This window comes from Salarias fasciatus, chromosome 5 (genome assembly GCF_902148845.1).
Source record: "Salarias fasciatus chromosome 5, fSalaFa1.1, whole genome shotgun sequence".
Classification (NCBI taxonomy): domain Eukaryota; kingdom Metazoa; phylum Chordata; class Actinopteri; order Blenniiformes; family Blenniidae; genus Salarias; species Salarias fasciatus.
The window spans coordinates 2,066,652-2,087,019 of record NC_043749.1 but is presented as its reverse complement, the minus strand read 5'-3'; the positions used below and the strand labels follow the sequence as shown (position 1 = coordinate 2,087,019).

Below are 20,368 nucleotides of genomic sequence, written 5' to 3'. Positions count from 1 at the left end.
GAATTGCCCCCAGTGTTGTATGTCGCTTTGGACAAAGCGTCTGCTAAAAATTAAATAAAATTGTAGACTCTCGGCCCAGATTCTCCTGGACTTGGTAGTTCTACCGTTGAGTCACCAGAATATCAATCCACCTTGGTCGTCTGTACATACAGCTCGCTGTTGTTAATGTTAACAGGGTACTGTTCTCTGCACACGCGTATGGCTTCATTACAAAAACAGCCAACAGGGCCCACTAGTGGGCCAACATGAAAACTACAATGTGCAATACTTTCCAAATTAAAACGCTAAAACAATGCATTTCAACTTAACCGTTGTGTAAATGGGGCTTCAGTAAAATAAGTAGCACAAATCATAAATGTAACAGTTACTACTTCAAGACTAAAAAGCAGATTTTTTTTTACATAGAGCTTGAATCATGTGAGGTCGTCTGTTTTTATTGCCTGTGGAAATAAAAGCCTCCAAAAACATCTGTTAACATTATCAAGTCTTGAGGCTCTTTCTGTGGTACAATACATCATTAGGCTGAAAAACCACAGCGCGATCCATGAGCCCTCGAGCGGCACAGCATCACATGTGCACACGTACACACAGACTTCTAAAGTTGTTTGTTGCATTCACAATTTCAAGTTGAGTGTGAAAAATTGACAGAAGAAACCGGATGTACCCAGAGCAAGCCTCATCCTCTCCAGACCTGAGCGCAATAAAAATGGGCTGAAACATCCCAGAGCAGTGTCCTGCGGTCGGCTGAATCGAACTCCGGAGCGGTTTCTGAATGTCAAGGCTGCTGCTTGTTCTAAGCAGACATCACATTACTGCAGACGGTCTGAGCGAAGGATCATTCAAGCCGGTTGCAATCAAGATGATATCCTCCTCGGGACAGGACTAATTACAACGGGACGACGCCAAACTCATTTCTGTACATATTAAAATATTGCAGCGCTGAAGTAAAAGGTTATGTTCCACATTAACCTGCCTGAATAGCAGAATTGTGTCCCCCTGAAAACGATCCCCCAAGGACTGGAGAGCCGAGAGAACGTCCCACCAAGAGAACATAGAAAACTTAAAGCCTACATAGTACAGGCAAACATTTTGAATGGTTTTCAAGGTCTACTTCAAACTGAGTCCACTTTATTTTAGACTGATAACTTAAACAGAGTGTATTTCAATAACAGATCTGAGTCATTTGTCAGTGAAGTCAAACATTGGCAGCAGCAGCATCAGAGGCAGGCGGACATGACGGACAGTCTCACAGCGGCCGTCTCTCCATGTGACGGAGATTCCGTGAAACCTCAACTGAAAGAAACCTGAATGAATCTAAAGAAGATCTTCGTCTGCAGACTTCGTTCAATAAGTATCTGCAGCTCCAGCTGAGTGCAGCTCATGGGGAGAGGAAGTGCTCCGGCATGAAGCGGAGGCCCTCAAGTTAGAGCTCAGAGCTCAAAAACAGCTGCATGCTGACACTCAACCCAACCTGGAGATGGCCTCAGCTGGTTGACAAAGATCAAGAGGAGCTTCAAGCTGATTCTGAAGTCTGAGGCCTGGAAAACCGTCTGGTTCTTGAGAGCATTCAGAAAGAGAAGCGGCTGGAGAGCGTCAACAAGGCCAAGGAGGAGGTCCACAGGAAACCAAGAAGACTGCAGAGAGCCGAGGCGTCTGACGGACCTCAGCTGGAATGGCAGCATGCACAGACCAGGAGGATGGCTGCTGTTCACAAACACACCATCTCCTTCAGACTGAGCGCCATCGCTCCCAGCAGGAGAGAGACACCGTCCAGGAGGAGCTGCAGACAGAGAGAGACTTCTGGACGAAGCTCCCGGCTGCTCTGAAGGAGGCTCGGCGGCAGCTGGAGAGTCAGCAGACACAGTGGCAACAAAAGATGCTCCAGTAGGAGAGGGAGGAGGCAGAGAGCGCCATCAAGTCCCGGCTGGAGGAACTGCGGGGCAACTAGAAAGAAGAGAAAGTGATACCACAGTCTCTGCTGCCAGTCATGCTCAGATCCAGACTTTAGTCACACAAACACTGATCTGGATCAGAACTTGACACAAACTCCGAATTATCTGGCAATCAATTCCCACACCCGGAACATCTTTGAGACAATCTAACAAAACAGAGAAGTGTTTGAGAAAGTTAACAGATGAGAGCATTTCACTGCACTGTAACATCGATAGATGTGATCTGATGAGGCTCCACAGACGTGTCAGCTGAGCTAAATGGTCAAATGAGGAAACACTGAGCATCTCTAACATTTTACAATTTTCTGTGAAGCAACTTTGGACATCAGCCAACATGAATGAGTCTCAGACTGAAAATCCCAAACTTCCCGTTTAAAATATACATCTTGATTTTCTTAGTTTCTCCTCCTGCTGGGATTCTGCAATAAGCCTGAGTAGCAGAAGTACTGCTCAGGCACCCTGATGCGTTCATGTTTTGGTTTCATCTGCAAGTTTGCTCATCAGAAGTGCCCAGCCTGAATGGTTTAAAAGAGCATAATATTGAGATTATAACTGACATTGTCACTTATGCACTTTGGAAAATGGATCAAGGTGAATCATGAAGGAGATTTCTCGATCTTCAACTAGACCAGAAAGGCACAAAAAGCTACTTTAATATTATCGGATCTTAAAAAAAGAACTCGAAGGTGCCACCTTTTAGCCAGGCACATAACCAACAACCCGCTCCACCAACAGTCTGCAATGTTTCTGAGAAAGAGGTGAACCACAACCCTTTAACTGACTGCATCAGGTGGAAATGAGCCGCAGCATTCAAGGTCAGGTTCATTTCATAAAGTAAAAAAAAAAAGGAAGTTGTAATATTTTGCATGATTTAACATTCCAAATGATGCTGCAGATGCGATGACTGTCAACAAAAAAAAAAACAGAAAGTAATGAAAATTTGTGGAAATTTTGATCTAGAGAAACAGACGGAAGTGTTTCCTTACAAGATTTGTAGATAAAATAAGCTAAATCTGAACTGTAAATGAGTCTATCTGAATTTAAATCCAATTAATGTTCATGATTTAAAGGCTTATTGCAAGTACTAACCTTTAGCTAAGTGCTGACACCAAGTACTGATACAAATACTAATTAATTGCCATAAAACAATAAAGCAGGGGTGTCAAACTCAGTTCCTGGGGGGGCTGCAGGCCTGCATGCTTCCCATGTCCCCCTGCTTCCACGCAGCTGATTGGAATGAGGCTCGTTATCAGGCTTTCTGCTCAGCTTGGTGATCAGCCTTCATGCAGGGCCACTAGTTAGTGCTGTTGGCTGTTTATGTAATGAGACCACACAACCATACACCAGAAACTAAACAGACATCCACTATGAAACATGATCAGATATGATGAGTACATCCCCTCAGTACCTCTCCGGGTCTTATCTTGATGTAGAAGTTGCTCCTCTTATATGAGATCTTGAGGATCTTTGGCCAGGCGAAGCGGTTGATCCTCAGCCGATCGCGGTAAATGAGCAGACCGTTGGCACAGACGCCCAGCATGATTTCAATCCCTTCAGAATCCTGCAGCAAAACACGGGCACAAATTATTCATGAGCGAGGATTAATGCGGTCTAGAAAAACTCTACTTTGGAGAAAATTGAAATGACTGTGCAGACGGCTAACCTTGGCGTGATGGAGGTCCACTCCGTACATCGACAATTTCTTTGCGTTCTCCAAGAAGTTAATTTCGGCCTCAGCCGGAGTCATCCCCCTGCGGGCAGCATAACAATAACTGTGAGCAACTTCAACTGGCTTTCCTAAATAATAAACTGAGAATCCTGCGCAGCGGGAGCAGCATTATCTGAGTAATGAACTGATCATATTCCTCTCTAATTCCCCTCGTCCACCTCGTGTCTTAGTACTGGGCTTGGGCCAAATTGCAGTGCCAAATCAGAGCGCGGTAAAGACTTCCGAAGTGAGAACCTGTTCTCACGCTGGCATGACTCGCTCTGTGTACATCTCGGTGACAGATGGCACAGTGACGCGACGGCATCGACCTGCCATATGCACGGCGGAACCCGTCAGCCGATCTATGATGCGTCTAACGGCAGTGGGTTCTGTACTTGTAGTTTCGATGGAGCTCCATCACCCGCTCCTCCAGCTCGCGGGTCTGATTGGGGGCGAATCGGAAGTCGGTGACGTAGTCGGAGCCGTGGTCGTCGTGGTCGTAGTCCCCCAGCTCGGCCTGAACGGTGTAGGAGCCCAGCAGGGCGTGAGTGACGAAGGAGCACGGCAGGCGGCCTGACAGCATGTCGTCCCTCAGCTGCAGACACAGGTAGTATCTGTCAGAGGAGAAGAAAGGGGGTGAGGAAAAGAGGGGGAGTGTTGGCAGTGAAACAAGCCTGAGCTAATGCGAGCTCCGACAAGTATTCAGCGTGCGTTAATCCGTGGCAGTTAGCAGCATTCCACAGCTAATCCTTGAAAAGGAGTGAGGGATTTGGGCTGCCTTGACACCGGGGCAAATATGCCAGGAGAATTGTTACAGTACTGTTATGTAAACACACGTCGTCAGAGGGGAAAGAAAAGCGACAATGTCATCCTCGCTGCTGACATATGTACATAATTTCTGCTTTGATTAAGTCGGAGGAGCCTGTGACAGAATGAGAAGAGCAGCTGCAGCCGTGTTGCAGAGAGCTACCTGGTGATATCCTCTGTGAGCTGGGAGGGGTCCGGAGGGTAGAACTTGACGGAGAAGGCGAGGTGCCACGGGGAGTCTGAAATGAGATTACCAACATCTTAAACATATGCAACAACACAGAAAAGTTCTTCATCAGTCGTAGCTTAAGAAATGTTTACAGCTACTTGGAAGAGAAACTCACTGCGCATCTGCTTCTTGATCTCTTTGGAGGGGTCCAACCAGTTCTGAAAGACAGAAGGCAGAATTCACACAGGGCGGACTGGAAACACGGCTAATTCGCACCGAGGCTCTAATTGCCATCACTGTTCCTAATGAAAGCTCCTCCATATGGTGAATAAAGGATCCGAGCTCCCTCGCGGTGAGCCGCTCCAGCGTGTGGAGAGAGGATTTTAACAGTGTCGTCACCGTCGCTGTCGAGTTACAGAGTCTGATCTCACGACGTGCGATCGTGCACTGAACCGACAGGGGCGCCGCAATTGTGATCTGGTTGCTGGAGCATTTCATCAGCTCGTAGCAGCAGCTGTAAATCCAGCTGTTTGGAGGCGAAAGCACAGATGGCAGCGGACAGAAATGTTTCCGCAAGTATTCTGACCGTGTTAAATATGTTTGAGTTTGCTCTCCTACAGCCTTTAAACTTTCTTAAATCATCTCTCTCTGGCTATGTTATCTAAAATATTTTTTGTACCGATTTCCATACTGAATGAATTTAATTCAATTTTTGCTTTAAGTTCCAGCATTATACAGTTTTTTCTGTAATTTCAGAAAGGCGTCAGACGTCCAACAACCTTGCATTCAAAGTTTTGTTTTTTTGGCCGGGTTTTACATCGTGTTTGGGCTGGAAACAGTGAGTCTGAGAATTTTACAAGATATGGTACAGTCAGTCAAATAGAGATGAAACCTAAAATATTGAATAATGCAGCTACAAAAACAAAAACATATGATATAGGATGAAATTCTCAGAAAACCAACTTCAACTGTGTCATTTTCTAATAAAATATTGACATGTTAGCTTCTCAAAGACCCTGACCAAAACTGTCAAGCATAGCTGCTCGACCTTTTGACTTAGACCAGTTCTAAGAAAACAAAAAACAAAAAAAAAAAAACAGGACTGGACGCACAAATCCCATATGACGTAGGAAATGCTGTTGCTGCGCAGGCGCCCCATGGCTGTTATAAATAGTGTGTGTACAGCCAATACAGCAACCAGTGGAAACTCAGTGCCCTACATAACAGCTCCATCATTTTCAGCATTTCTGTCATGATCATTCAACAGTACAGTATATCGTTTTCAAAATGTTGCTTTAGAAAAAACTTTTCTTAAATGATGAAAAAATATATATACTTTTTCACTTGAAATGTTGTCCATGAAATAGACCTTAGATTGCTGACAGTCCTGAGCTTCACTTCTCACTTTGCGTATAGTGTCGTCGTATCTGGCCACTGTATATTAGGAGTCTCTCTCCTGCAGCCTCTCCTCCAGCTTTCTCTACATGATTCAAAGATTCCTGACTGGGAAACAGGACGTTGGCGATCAGTGTTGATTCGCTTGCCGTTTGAGGTCCACTTGCTGTTCTGTATTCCATCCTCTGCACCACTTGGGAATAACAGGATAGTAATCAAAAATCTAACACCTCTGAGTCTTGTTCTGCAGAGGTGTCTTCTCTCTTTCTGCCTGTGGTGCAGAGAACTGATCCTCCTGACCCCGAACACTATAGAGCTTATTATTCCTGACAGTCTTTTTGGCAGCAGGTGGCACATCAGTCAGAGTCCAACCAGGATCACGAGGGGCCGATACAGTACGATCCCCAGATCCCCAGCAATTAGCCATCTCATACACTTACATGTACACAAAAAGAAGTACTGCTCCAGTGTTTAATCAGGCTGCTAAAGACTTTAAAGAGCCTCGGGCATTTATCGTCCCTTTGAATCTGTCTCATATCAGCTGAGGGCAAAGAGCACTCAATTAGCTAGAAGCTCTTTGCTGATTTGCTTTTCTCTGCAGAAAAGCAGCACCAACTTTTAATCACTGACCGTTCAAGGCTTCACTCTGGCTTCTGCAACCTCACCTCATAAAGCAATCACCCTGAGCGACTGTTTCCCCCCCGAAGAAGAAAGATTAAATCCGACCGAGTCGGAGAAAGGGCATCCGAAATGACAATTCAATTCTCTGGGTTGTTTGGTCTACCAATCAGCGTCGAGCGCAGACAGTAGGCTCCAGCTGCGCTCTGATAAGCCGTCCTTTGATGAGATTGTCGTATTGATCTGAGCTGCTGCCTCACCTGCAGTCGGAAGCAGGAACATATTTGAACTTTTCAGAGGTTTACCCCTGAAACACCCCAGTTAACCTGTCCGTGGGGGCCTGGACCACGCTGGATCCGGCGCATCAAGTCACAGCCCGACGACAATGACAGCGGATTTGTCACACATGTTAAAAGGGGGACTTAGTCTTGTCATCTTTGCCGTCTTTTAAAAAAGCGCGAGGTGCCTCTGTACCCTGTTGTGCAATCACATACCTGCCCTCAGGGGAACTCACATCAAACGAAAAGATGAAGCTCACGTCAGACAAAGGCGATTCATGTGAGCTGACGGGTCGGACCAATCAGCTCACGTCAGTTGCATGTATGCTAATTATCCTGGCATGTGCGCCTCGCAAAAGCAATAACGGTCAAAGACAAACCGACGCAGACCTTCTCTCATAAATGTCAAAACGATACGCAGGCGGACTTCAATGCTCAAACGTGTTAGAGAGAGCACAAATAATTAAAGAGGAAGAAATCAGATGACAGACAACTAAATCAAAGAATTATCTTTACGACAATGTACTGAAGCCAGACTAAAGTCAAAGGATACAAAGTGCGGAAGGACAACAACGATCAGTTCGCTGCTACATTTGAAGATGACATTGATGTCTGTCCTGTCTCATGCGATGTAGCAACAATAACTCAAACTCCGTATCGAGCTATTCAGCTTGGCTTTAATGGAGTTTTGTTTATCAGTTCTGTTTTAATGTCTTTACAATAAATTAAATTATTCAGCTTTATCTAAATGGGATATTCTTCTTGCTGTTAATCTTCTTACCTTTCTGTTCTATTTTAAATAGCATATATACATATTAAATAACTTCAACTTATTTTAAATTTTAGGAAAGGCTTGGTATGGATAGGTGGGAGTATTTAAGGCTTGACTGATTTGTTGACGGATTGACTGGTCCATCGATTGGATGATCAATGGTAAAGCAGGCTCCCTTCAGGTGATGCTAAATTAGCCATTTTCAATCAGATGTATTGACTGGATCGACTTCATGCCAACAGTTGTAACCACTATGAAGACTAGAGTTATGGTCTAAAATAAAAGGAACGTCCAAGAAGCAGTCAAAACTTGGTGCAATAGTGACAATATCTGAAACAGTCTTCCTGAAATATATTGTGCATTAAGAGTTCGTTCAGTTTTAAATATCTTTCAATTATGAAGACCTTCGCTCACTGCAGTTCTCTGGATGTTAGCATTTAGCATCCCAGCTCCATATATTCACACTAAATACACCTCATTATTGTCTCAACCTTTAAACATTCAAGTGAATTACATGCATAGTCATGCATTATCATTTCAGACCAGGTGAAAAAACAGCTCAAACATGTCAAACTAGCATTAGCCTGGCTAGCTAGCATCGTTAGCAGCAGCAAGCAGCAGCAGTCTACATGCCACTGTCATCATTGTCAAGAAAATTCAAACGAATCGCATTAATTTTTCATGTAATCAAGCATCACTAAGTGGATTTGCTGAGATGTTTGATGAAGCGCCTACTAGTAGCAAATAAGTATGTGACAGTTAAGCTATGCTTTCTGCTGGAATAAAAAAACTGACCCACTGATAATTCTCATTCCCACTAGTGACAACGTTTACGTTGAACCGTACCATCTGTGCTGTATTGAAGAAACATCTTCAAATAGATACTGAGTCCATGTTTGTCCTTCATGGTGTGGATGACAATCTCATTTACTGCTTCACATGCAGACGCACGCCAAAGCTGTTCTGTGAAGTCTTCACTCGCCACAATTAGAAACAGTTTTCAAAGTGTCACTTGATGACACTTCAGTATAAATGTAGGAAGATTTGCGATCAAACCACTAACCCTACAATTAGATGATCTGCTCGACCACCTGTGCCACAGTCCACCAACACATGCTGAAACACAGATGGCCAAATAGACGTCCTCCTCCTTCTACTCCTCCTTCATGGTGGGGTCATCCAATAGGATAAAGGCCAAAGAGAGTATGGAGTCTGTAGAGTGCGAGCATCTGCAGCGACTCCTTCACATTCATCTCGGTGGTGAGAAAAGCTCTCAGCAGGATCTCCTCGGGCAGCTCCACTTTCTTTAAATAACTCTCATGCATGCTGCTAGAAGCACTCTTGCAGAGTCGGACCCACTCCAGGTGGATCTGGGAATGATTCTGGTTCATTTGCTTGACGCAGCTGCCAATTAAGCAAGCTTCGACTGCGGCGTGGGAACGCAGACCGAGTGTCATCAGAGCTGGAGGCTTGTTCAGGGTGTGGAGGGTCCTTCACACCACCGTCTGCAGTATCTGCTCACACAGCTGCCGAGGAACCATCCAGGAAGTCTTTAGAAGAAGTTCAACATTTGAACTTCGGGACCTTAACTGGATATTTTTTGGGTGACCTGAGGACAGAATATCAATCTATGGGTGCTTTTCCATTACACAGCCTGAGCACTACTCATCTTGACACTTCTGTATTTTCATCACTTTCTATTAAAGCCGAGTATAGTCTATTATAACCAGTGCCAGTGGGGAGGTAAATAAGATACTCCGGTGTTTTTCACAACATCGAACCTCCTTCTCTACTTTCAAATGTGAAAATCACCACTGAGAACTCCCCCAGTACAAATTAAAATGTGAAACTTTTTGATCTGCATTAAAGCAGTCAATCAGGCCATCAGATCGTGACTGGAGCAATGCAGCAAAGAAACCGTGTCCAGAGGTAACATACATACCGGTAGTAGTGCCATTAATAACTGAAAAACTTCACTATCAACAGGGAAAAAGGTGAAGACAAGATGCCTGAAGAAACGTTAAGCTTCCTGTGCAACAAGCTCCATCCATCTCTGAAGCAACAAGCAGTACTTCAGATTTGAAATGTACCTTAACGTGTTCTAAACAGCACAAACAAAACACTTCTGCAAAATAACCTCATTCATGCCCAGACCTCCGGAGACAGGACGATTTCATTGCCCTTGTCACCCGTCAACAACTCCATTACAAAAATGCATTTTAGCCTTCCTGAGCTTTTAGATTAGCTAATTAGCCTGAATGACCCGAGCATTAAATCTTCCCTTTAGCTACAAGCTAACAGAAAGATGGAAAGGTGTCTCATCTTCTTTGCAGCACCCAGTTGTTAAGAAAGAAAGAAAGAAGTCGCAGAAGTCATTTTGCCCAAACTTTTCTTCTCAGCGCTTCAAATTTTCCTGAACTTTGGCTTCAGTCCACAGGGGTTTAAACTCCACGCATGGAATTATTTCTGCCTCTGAGAAATATCTCTCTCACTAAATTTCACAGATGTGTCTCACAAACAGTAGACGAGGCTTCTCTCTCTCTCTCCCTTTCTCTCTCTGTCTCTACTCCAACTGCACAAGATATTCAGATGCCTTTGTCCCGGCTCTGTGCGAGGAAATTTACATTTTCCATTCATCTTTATGTGATGGATAGCGCGGCCCCCCGAGAGAGCCGACCCTCCAGACGACAGAGGAATACCGACGACCGGGCGAGCGCCATGTTTATGCACTCAAGTGTCCGTCGAGGTCACAACAGTACACGATTCATGACTGACCTTCTGGCTGTCCGTGTCGGCAAAGGTCAGACCGAAGTAGTCCTTCTCCAGCAGGTTGAGGTGCTCGCACACCATGTCCATCAGGGTCTGTCCCTTGGAGTGCTTCTGCCAAGACAAACACACAGGACACAGGGGTGAAGCAAAGGTCAGGAGAAAAGACCGAATATTCCCGCGAGACCACATGTGGATAACAGCTTATTACGACCACAGTTTTGGTTTTATTAGGCGGAGAACTGGCTCAACAGTACAGTATCGGAAGCCATTAGAACAGCTGGGCTCTTCAAGGTTCTCCGGCTCCGAGCGCGATAAAACGGCTCAGTCGTTCGGTGTTGTATCAAAGTCAGCGTTGCATCAGGCACTTGACAGTGAAAATGGACTGTGAATTGCAGTGGAAGATTGGTCTTTGCCGTGCAGGCAGAGATTTCCTCCACTATTGACGGCATCCAAGGTGAGCCTTTCTCCAAATATTTTTCTTCACATTCACAAGGTGGCAAGTTCCTGTTGTAGCATTGAAAGGGAAAGGTTTTTCATGTGGAATCTTTTTTTTTGACAAGCTAACAGCAGCATTCACAAAGAATGTTTTCGCTTGCAGAGCTGAAGGAACCGCTTCTCATGGGCAAATTATTGAATGGACAGGGTGTTGAAACCCTCAGCTCCCTGAAGCCTTCAGGAAAAACACATAAATACACATATTTAATCAGATTTCCATTTTATTTGCAGAAGTCATTTCAAAATGACTATTAATATATATATTATATATATATATATAGATATATAATATATATATATATATACATATACATATATATATATATATTAGGGGTGTGACTAGATTAACCATGATGATATTTCTTCTTTAGATGTAAAGCTGTCTCAACAGACAGAGGGCAGAAGCCTATCAGACTGTGAGCAAACACATAAAGCAGTTGCTTTTCTGGCAAATTCCAGTTCTCCCGCACAGGAAAACAGCCAAAAAACAATGTGTGTGTGGGTGTGTGTGTGTGTGTGTGTGGTGCATATATGTATATATATATATATATATATAATATATATATATATATAATATATATATATATCATATACATATATACATATATATATACATATATATATGTACACACACACACACACACATTTCTTTTTCTTTTAATGTATGAAGGAAAAGCTACACTGACTAGAAATGAAAATCTTAGGACAAATGGTTAACACAACAATGAAAGGTTTATTGGGGTGAAAAAAACTGGTAAAACATGGATTAAAGTGTAAAAACTGCTAAAAGACTTGAACAATGGTAAAAAGGGCTGATGATGGCAAAAACAAACAAAAATAGGTGAAACAGACGAGGGAGGAGAAAAAGTTGCCAATTGTAAAATAGAAAATGCAAGAAGCGGCCAAAATGGCAGGAAGAAGACATTGAAGCCTATTTTTCAGTTTTAGCGTTTTTTTGTGGATAAAATAGCTAAAAACCACTGAAACAATGTGAAATTCAACCACCACAATGGCTAAAACTGCACATAATTGGTAGACAAGATAAAGCAGCTATGATGGCTTAAACTGGTAAGACTGTTAAAAATGGCTAAATTAGTTAAAATAAAAAAAAGGAACAAATAAACAACATGGCTAAAATAGCTAAAGCTGCTAAAGGAGGCAAAAATAACCATTAAAACACCTACAATTGTTAGCATAGCTGGAATATCAAACTACAATGACTAACACTGCTTTGAAAGAATAAGGGGAAAAAACAAGCAAAAAGGAAAAAATACTGGTAAGAAAAATGCTACAAAAATTAAAACAGGTGTAATAAATATCTATTGTTTGAAACTAGATATGAAACGTCTCAAATGCAACAAGATTCAGTCAGTTAATACAATTCAACATACACAATTTATTAGAAAAGATGCAAATATGTATTGTGGTTGGTGAATAGTAGCAAAAAGCAACTCTGTTGTTCATAAATGTTGCAGTTCGAAGAGACGATTTGGTGAACAATTCACTCCGTTTCAAGGATTATTAAATTATTAGTCTTTGCCCTATTTGATTCATTGTAATTAATGCTCAGTCTCATCTACACCCCATTCAATTGTATAATGGAATAAATGATGGAGTCAGAATAATAAGACCTGAAATCTTTCTGTGATTATGATAATATAATCAGGGCTGTAATCACTCATCCTCTAATCACCGTGAACATGACACATGAACTGAGCACAGATGAAGTCAATACAGTTCATTTAGATATTTCTTTCTTAGAACTGAGTAACTTCACTTTACCTGTTTTGGGACTTAAAAAAAATCAATGTTACATCATTAATATTTTTTAGATCAACTTGCCGATTCATCAAAATTTTAAGCTATTTCTATTCCATCATTTACCAACACAGCGGCAGGAAAACATGGCGCCCAGGCGGCGCAATCACTCCAAAGTCTGGTTAGATTTCATGAGAAAGGCTGACAGCAATAAGAATAAAATTTCATCAAAGGGGGGAAATATGCAGAAACATCTGCACACAAGCGTACCATAACTTTAAATGCGTTCTCGATCCGCTTCAGGAGTCGAGTTCCTACCCAGCAAGCAGCGGCAACATCAGCACGTCCTCGGCTGTTAATACTGCATGTAATTAACTAATACCACCACTTATCAGGTTAGCACCATTTGTCTCTTTGTAAAACCTGCTACTACTAACTGTTTGACGTTAAATGAATGCCTTTTCTCATGTATTTTTCAAAATGAGAATTGATAAGAAACAAAGAAAGTAAGCACGGAATCAGAAAATGAAACGGGAATCAAAGAAATCTTATCAATTCTCATCCCTGCTGGTGAAATAAATCCAGTCTGCTGGTGCATTTTCTCCTGTGTGTTAGAAAATCAATCTTTCTGACAAAAAGGGGGAAAATATCAGCGAGTTCAGTATTTACTAGTCCCATCAAGAGCCTGCCGCACAATAGAGGACGATCATACGGTCTCATTGTCAGCTGCCCTTTTTGTGTCCTCATTGTCACATGCAGTGCACTGATCAATCTATGAATGGCTATTTTTTTTACATTATGATGATTGGCATTCATCGTTTTACTGAACAGATTGATGAATCAATGGCAGCCATTAACACGGGAAGAGAGGCAGAAACGATGTTTCTCCCAGCGACGAGAGACGGCACACTGAGCTGAGAGGGGCTGTGAATGCTGATCCCATATCAAGCTGGTCACAGGCAGGGTGGAGCAGAGAGCTGATGCTATCGCGTTAAGAGCACCAATAACGTGGCCTATTTGGATTTTCACGTTTTGGTTTGCTCCAGAGAAAGAGATTTTGTGAGAATGAATGGATGAACTGAAGAGAGGGGGACAATGAGGTTTTGGGATTGTAATGGTACCAGTATCAGACGTAAAAAAGTTGTATGAAGCCATCCCTACCCTACAAAACCTCTGTCAAATCAATATCTGTCCCCAGCACAGGGCAAAGGAAACTACATCCAACACTTTATCTCAGTTGATAACAAGAAATAACACTGAGCATATCAATCAGGATGCTACAGTATGATTTGTATGCTGAGAGCTGAAAGAAACACTACAGAGAGAAGTCCCAGACCAAGTAAAAACTCCCACTAGATCACCTAATTTCATGGATATGAGCCCTGATTTCATTGTAATCTCTGAGAAGTATCACAGAGAACATTGTAGACTCCCAAAAGTATTAGATGATTAAAGTTAAAATGGGCAAATTCTCCATTAGGCAATGAGTTTGACTGAAATGGATGAATCCAAATCTTAGTTTCTGCCATTAGATGCACATGACTATAACAATTTCTCAGTAGTGAAATCAATGTTTACACCCAAATGGCCAAAGATGTTCATACATGCGTTTCCTGCTGCATATTCGACCTCTACAGAGAAGCTCCAGGTATGTCACTGAGCTTGTAATATGAAATATTGAGGCACCGCAGTTAATTTATGCACGGGGCTCAGATGCCACAGTTTAAATATAGAACAAAGCAGGGAGCACGTTAATGCGCAGATCTCACACTTAACCACACATACAGATTCCTCTTCTCACACATGGTACCTCCTCCCCTTGAGCCTACTTTGTGAGGTGACAGGGAGGCAGAGCAAGTTGTTGCCAGGGAAACAGATGCAGTATTATCCCTCTGCTGTCTTGCTTCTTAATATCTGAAGGCCAAGGCGAGAAAAAGATTTTTTTTCCCCCCCACTCTTTCAGCTTTTTTGATTCTGGTGTAGCAACAGTAGAGAGGGACGGTCTTATCATATCAATGTCAATTCTGAGACCCAACAGTGAGACTGCTGTTTCCGTATAGCCAGAGTGTGCTTCACGCTACCAGAGAGGGAATTAAATATAGAACTAAACAGTTTTAATAAGGAGCTGGTGAAGATTACTAAGATCCTGTATTAAGAGTGCAAAATGGCTTCAGTTTACATGCATTTTGATCAATTAAGGCACTCTGTGCTGCTGTTCTGGTCAGGACCAACTAACCTGAGACCAAGTCAAGACCAGGGTCAGAATTTCCAAGATGAAGGATTTAAGAACCTGAGCTTTTGTCAAGACCTCAACCTTGAAAATGTGGTCTGGAGACCGCTCACAACACTACACCATAAAGACAGGAGTTTTTACATGAGAGCTTTGTGGACTTTATACCCCTTTTAAACAAGGACGATCTGCTAGAAACAGCATTTGTTTCCACATCTGATGTCTTGCATCGACCATGCAGTGACAGGATGCAGCTCTAGAAAGTGCGATTCCATCGAGAAAGTTTTCAAAATTGGCACAAAAATGAAATACGCCACTTGGGAAATGACCTGTTACAAAGTCAAAGCGGAAAAACAAGAGCTGGAGAGATTCAGAAAAGATTCCAAGATCTATGCCTGAATAGAGTCCACAGATAAAAATAGTGGGGGGCCAGCGGAGGAAATGTCTCTCACCTTTATAGCAGCAGCTTCCCCTGAAAGGCTGGGCAGGTTTGATCTTTTTAAATGTAAAAAAGACAAAATCCTACCATTCCTATGTTGTCAGACATAAATAACCCACTAGAAAAAACTCCTGTAAAATTTTGTGGACAAGAAATTCCCACTGTGACTATTGAAAACATTTCCTTCTGCTAAAACTCCTACAGACTTTATATAACTTTATAATCTGCCGTCAGCCAGGTGATTTCACTGTGTATTTATAGACTGAACTATTTCCTGTTGATGAAACTTTGTGAAAATAAACAAATCTTCTCTTTCAAACATTTGTTAACAACAATCTTCACAAGTGTTTTTCACAGTCTGCAACAAACACTCATGAAGGCAAATGTGATAAATGGACTGATCAGACCTGATCCTCAGTCAGCTGATCAGCTGTTTTTCCCAGATATTTACAAGCAAACATCCCAAAAGTGTCCCGATGCAGCACGATGATCCCGCTTCCAAGCACTTGAGAAAGAAACTCAAATTCATTCCCAGCAGGGTAAAATCGCTCAGCTCCACCCAGCCGGGCTCGACGGCGCAGGACACTGGAGGGCCGGGTGACAGGACTGGGTGGGGGCGTGCCGGCCTCTTCCCAGGGGGAGGACTCTGCCTCGCGCTCATGACAAGAGACTTAATTAATCCGTGTTTTGTGCACCTCCTCCAGGGGAGAGCGATCCCACAGCGCATCGCGCCTCCACGCAACGCTGCTATTACCGCCTCCTGAAAGGAAGCGGGGAGCGTTCACACACGGCAGGCGTGGAGTTCAACCCTGGCGATTACACACAGGTAACAAAAACAAGCCCGTCCCTGACCTGGAGCTTCAATCTCCAGCAGAACTGCAATTTTCAAAAGAGCGAGAAGGCTGCATTCGTCCATCCTCCAGCATCGATGCGACTCGCCCGGGAAGAGCACTTAAGACACAAAAGCTTCCCAAACTGTAATGCCATTGTTGTGGCGCGGAAAAATAGCTCAATGTACTTTCAGAACGTTTTTTTTCTCGTCCGCTCGCACTCAAAGAGCTGCTTCCTCATCACGCAACAAAAGTTTCATTCACTTGTGTTTAAGTATCCTCCGGGGTGGCTCATGATACCGCTGTTCCTCTGTTTTCTGCTTGCAGTCGCGTAAGAACCATAGATTCCTCAACACCCAGTTAGTGGGCCGTGCAGAAGGGACCATTGAAGAGCGTGCATTTCAGAAAATCACTTTTATAATACGAAGATAAAATCTGCACTATATTCAAAACATATTTCCATGGAGACCCCCTTTTGTGAAGATTAGTATCTGCAGCTAAACTCTGTTGGACACACCGGCGCACACACAAGCAGGACCCTTCACAATAGAAGCAGTGGGCAGTTTCCAAGGTCTGATAGATTGGAGAAAGAATCCAGTTCTGTTTTTTCTCGAATGTGCAAACTCAGAGCAGGAAAAGTCCTAAGACCCCCAGTTTTTTTTTTTTTTTCCATGTTGGGGGGCAGAGAGCTGGAGATGATGCCGGCTGAATACAACACAGACACTCCATGAAATGACCGTCACTCAGAATCTACCTGAGGATGTTTTTCACTGTGAGGCGACAGTATTCACCACTTCACAGCTCCATGAATCAGTCCAGGAATACAAAGACGGATGACTTCCTGGTGAAGATAATACGGTTCAAATCTGATGAAATGAGTGAAATGCTGACGCGTCTCTGTGACGGCAGCCTCCTTTCTCAGCGACTCAGACACTTTCTCCACACTTCCAGAAGACTTATCAAGTGTTGAATTCAGCTGTGTATCTCCAAGCTGAGAGCAAAGTTAACCAGAAGCAGCTTGAAATATTGCCGCGCAGTCGATACTCATAGTCATGGTCCCCTCAGTGGAGTAATAGGATATAAATCCTTCCCTCCACAATCCTGGGGAGATATTTCAGGGGAGGAAGATAGACCTGTTCTCAGAGGTTTTACGCTGCCGCGAGTCATAAAACCCCCCCGAACCTTCGACTTGATGCCGCGCATTTATCTCAGGAAATGGACTTACATAGATCTGGCCTCTCCTCGCCTGTGCATACCTTCTGTCTGCTTACCCAGCGAGTGGGAAAGTCCTATTTCACACAGCTGAGGTAATGACAACAGACAGCTTTGTGTGGAATAAACTTCCATACCACTGTGTGTATTACAGAAAACTGTAACATTTCTTTGGCTTCGCCCCCTGGTGCGCGCTCAGCGTGGCACCCTCTCTTTTATTCTCTTCGCCCCTTTTTTATCCGCTGTGTGCAGCACCGTTCGGCACAGAGGAAAATAACAACAAAAGGAGTGGAAAAAGCCAAGGACGCTTTTCACTCCTGCAGCCGCTCGCTCGGAGCATGTTAAGTTTAATTCCAGAAAACGTGTTAATGCAAATTGCTCTACCTCGATTTCTCCTTCGAACTCCGAGGAATCCAGCAGGGTCACTTTGAAAGGGACCGTCTTGAGCCGCTTGGAGCCTTTCTGGGGAGATTTGGGGTTCTTGTTGGGCGACGTCTTCTCAGACATGTCGTCCGTTTCTCTGTGTTCGTCCATGAGCTTGGAGTTGTGGTCCTGTACACAGAAACACGAACAGACATTTAGATCAGATGAGTTATTCAGTCATCAATCATCCTGAAAATACACATGTACCAATCTCTCAATACCAAGCTGTCGACGCTAGCGTGTGTGTTCGAAGAGCTGTCTGAAATACTGTGACACACAGCTGGAAAGGCAAACCATAACAAAAAGAAAATACAAGCTGTTATAAAGCTGGCGGGACTGTTGCAACACTGAGAAATGGTCTCTGTCTTTCTTTTCTGGCCTTTTCTGTCATGCTTTGTATTTTTATTTTTTGTTGACTTGTTGAATTATTTGAGTGCACCACACTTTGAAGGGCTCAGGCTGGTCTCAAATAACTAACCCTGCATCACAAAGAAAATAGGCTTTTTCAAAGTGTTCTGCCAGTGATGAGAGTTCACCCGTATTCTTTGATTTCTGGAAAGAAATTAGCACATAACACAACTATAATGAAAGCACAAATGGCAAAGATGGGCAAAATGGCTAAAGTCTCATAAATGGGAAAAAAATACTAAAACCAGCTTTAAAAAGCTTAAATAGCTAAAAGTTCAAATGGCTGAAAGCACTAAAACTAGGTAAAAATCTGAAACCAATAAACAGCCTAACGGCTTAAAACTCAGGCGTGCAGGAAGGTGTTTCAAGCAAAGGGGGGCTGGGGTTTTTTTTCTCCTGCTGTATAGCTGTCATGACTGGCTGCCATAAGCTACACATAGAAAACATGAAGGAGTTTAAAAAAAAATCAAATTTTACTACATTTTTTCTCCATAAGAAGGCAGACAGTAATTCACCTCCTGACAAGAGCAGACGAGAACAAAACCACCTCAACAGCATTAAATCATTTGCATTTGAAGCGCTGTCCGTGGTGCTGAAAATGCAAAACCAATCAGATGGGTCTATACTCCAAAACCCACTGCCTCTGACATGACAGGTAGTGAAGATAGATTTAAAAAAAAAAAACTGCAGAAAAACACACGTTAGTACATAATGCATTATGTCACATCATCTCAAATTCTTCCCCAAAAAATTCTGGTGCCGGACCGGCACTGCAACTCTTAAGTGACAATTTAGCGCTGTTAGAGGTAGTTACAATGAATATGTCAGGGCACATTGTACACATCATTGAATATTTGTAACATATATATGGTGGAAAATAAGTATTTTTAAAGTCTAAAAATCCTTAATGCACCTTTAAGGAAAGTGACCAGAATCTGATCTTTCCCCATAATCATTTGGGGAGAATGAGCAGACGTGTTCAACACGATGGAAAAACTACAGAAACTCAAAGGAAAAATCAGCTGCCAAGAGCCCAAGAGTCAAGGCGAGGGCCATGACCCCCCCGGGGAACCGGCCCACACGGGCGGCTACCCGCCCCAGGCCAGTACACCCCCAGCGCTCCGCCCACGCACCCCGAGATCCAGGGCACCCCCCCCCCCCCCCCCCCCCCCCCCCCCCCGTCCAGTCCCCCTCCCACCCCTCCCACCTCACTCCCCCCCGCCCCAACGCAACACTCACACCCACTGACACACACACACACACACACACACCACACACACACACACACACACACCCTCAATCTGGGTGATTCAACAGGAGTGTGAATGGGTCGGGGGGGTCGGGGGGGTGGGGTGGGGGGGGTTGTTTTTATGTGATGGCACTATGGTCCTATTTATACTGTCAGTGTAATTTGAGCCACAAAAAGACACATGACCTGGGGGATTTTGAGACACAGGCCTCATTCATGTGTGGAAAATAATTTGACATGTATCATATATGTGCCAAAACGACCACTTTATGACCAGGCCGATAGGATTTTATTATCATCTAATCCAGCTTATTTTGTCACTTGCGAAGTAATGAGAACCATGGAGGCTGACAGGAGGAAAATCCGGCACGGTGGTCAGTTGAGGCAGTCACATGACTTCTCAGTCTTTGGGGAGAAGAGAAAATAATTGCAGCTTATGCACAAGATACCAGGACACAGAAGGAAAATAAGGGTCATAATTGCTGTTTGGCGAACTCCTCCTGCGCCACAACATGAGCATCAATTTCAAATCATCCACTTTTTGGCTTGAGTCAGCATTTGGTTCAGAAACAGCCTGAAGTCTGTAAACACTACAAGTGAACACATGGGATGTTTCTGATGTTTCTGTTGTAAGGTAAGTGTATTCATCAGAATATCATCAGATATGGGTCACTTCATAAATATGTGCAGCCACAAGCTAAAAAAAAAAAAAAAATAACTGACTTAGGCAGCAGATGTGATCTGTGCATCGAGGCTTGCAGTGTAAACGTGGTCTTTGACAGAGTGGCGAAAGGTGCGCGCTCCCTAACTTAATCCATCTGAGGCTTATCTGGATAAAAACGCAACGGAAGACTGA

The 20,368-nt window shown here is 43.4% G+C and overlaps 2 protein-coding genes across 5 annotated transcripts in view; both read right to left on the bottom strand.

Moving 5' to 3' along the window:
- The window catches only part of LOC115388156 (band 4.1-like protein 1), a 45,144-nt gene extending 27,162 nt beyond the window's left edge, over positions 1–17,982 (bottom strand). For 3 of the 4 annotated variants that reach the window (XM_030091102.1, XM_030091104.1, XM_030091105.1), the window contains exons 1-7: positions 17,817–17,966; positions 10,475–10,579; positions 4,812–4,854; positions 4,631–4,706; positions 4,056–4,274; positions 3,616–3,703; positions 3,361–3,513 (exon numbers count right to left, since the gene is read on the bottom strand). In XM_030091102.1, the coding sequence (XP_029946962.1) occupies positions 3,361–3,513; positions 3,616–3,703; positions 4,056–4,274; positions 4,631–4,706; positions 4,812–4,854; positions 10,475–10,579; positions 17,817–17,966 (834 nt within the window). Of the gene's footprint in view, positions 1–3,360; positions 3,514–3,615; positions 3,704–4,055; positions 4,275–4,630; positions 4,707–4,811; positions 4,855–10,474; positions 10,580–17,816 lie in introns of all 4 variants that reach the window. The other variant, XM_030091103.1, reaches the window with a different exon arrangement.
- Positions 17,983–20,321: 2,339 nt separating this feature from the next.
- Positions 20,322–20,368, bottom strand: part of LOC115387962 (band 4.1-like protein 1) — an 85,807-nt gene continuing 85,760 nt past the window's right edge. The window contains 1 exon segment of the mRNA XM_030090869.1: positions 20,322–20,341. Coding sequence (XP_029946729.1) covers positions 20,322–20,341 — 20 coding nt within the window.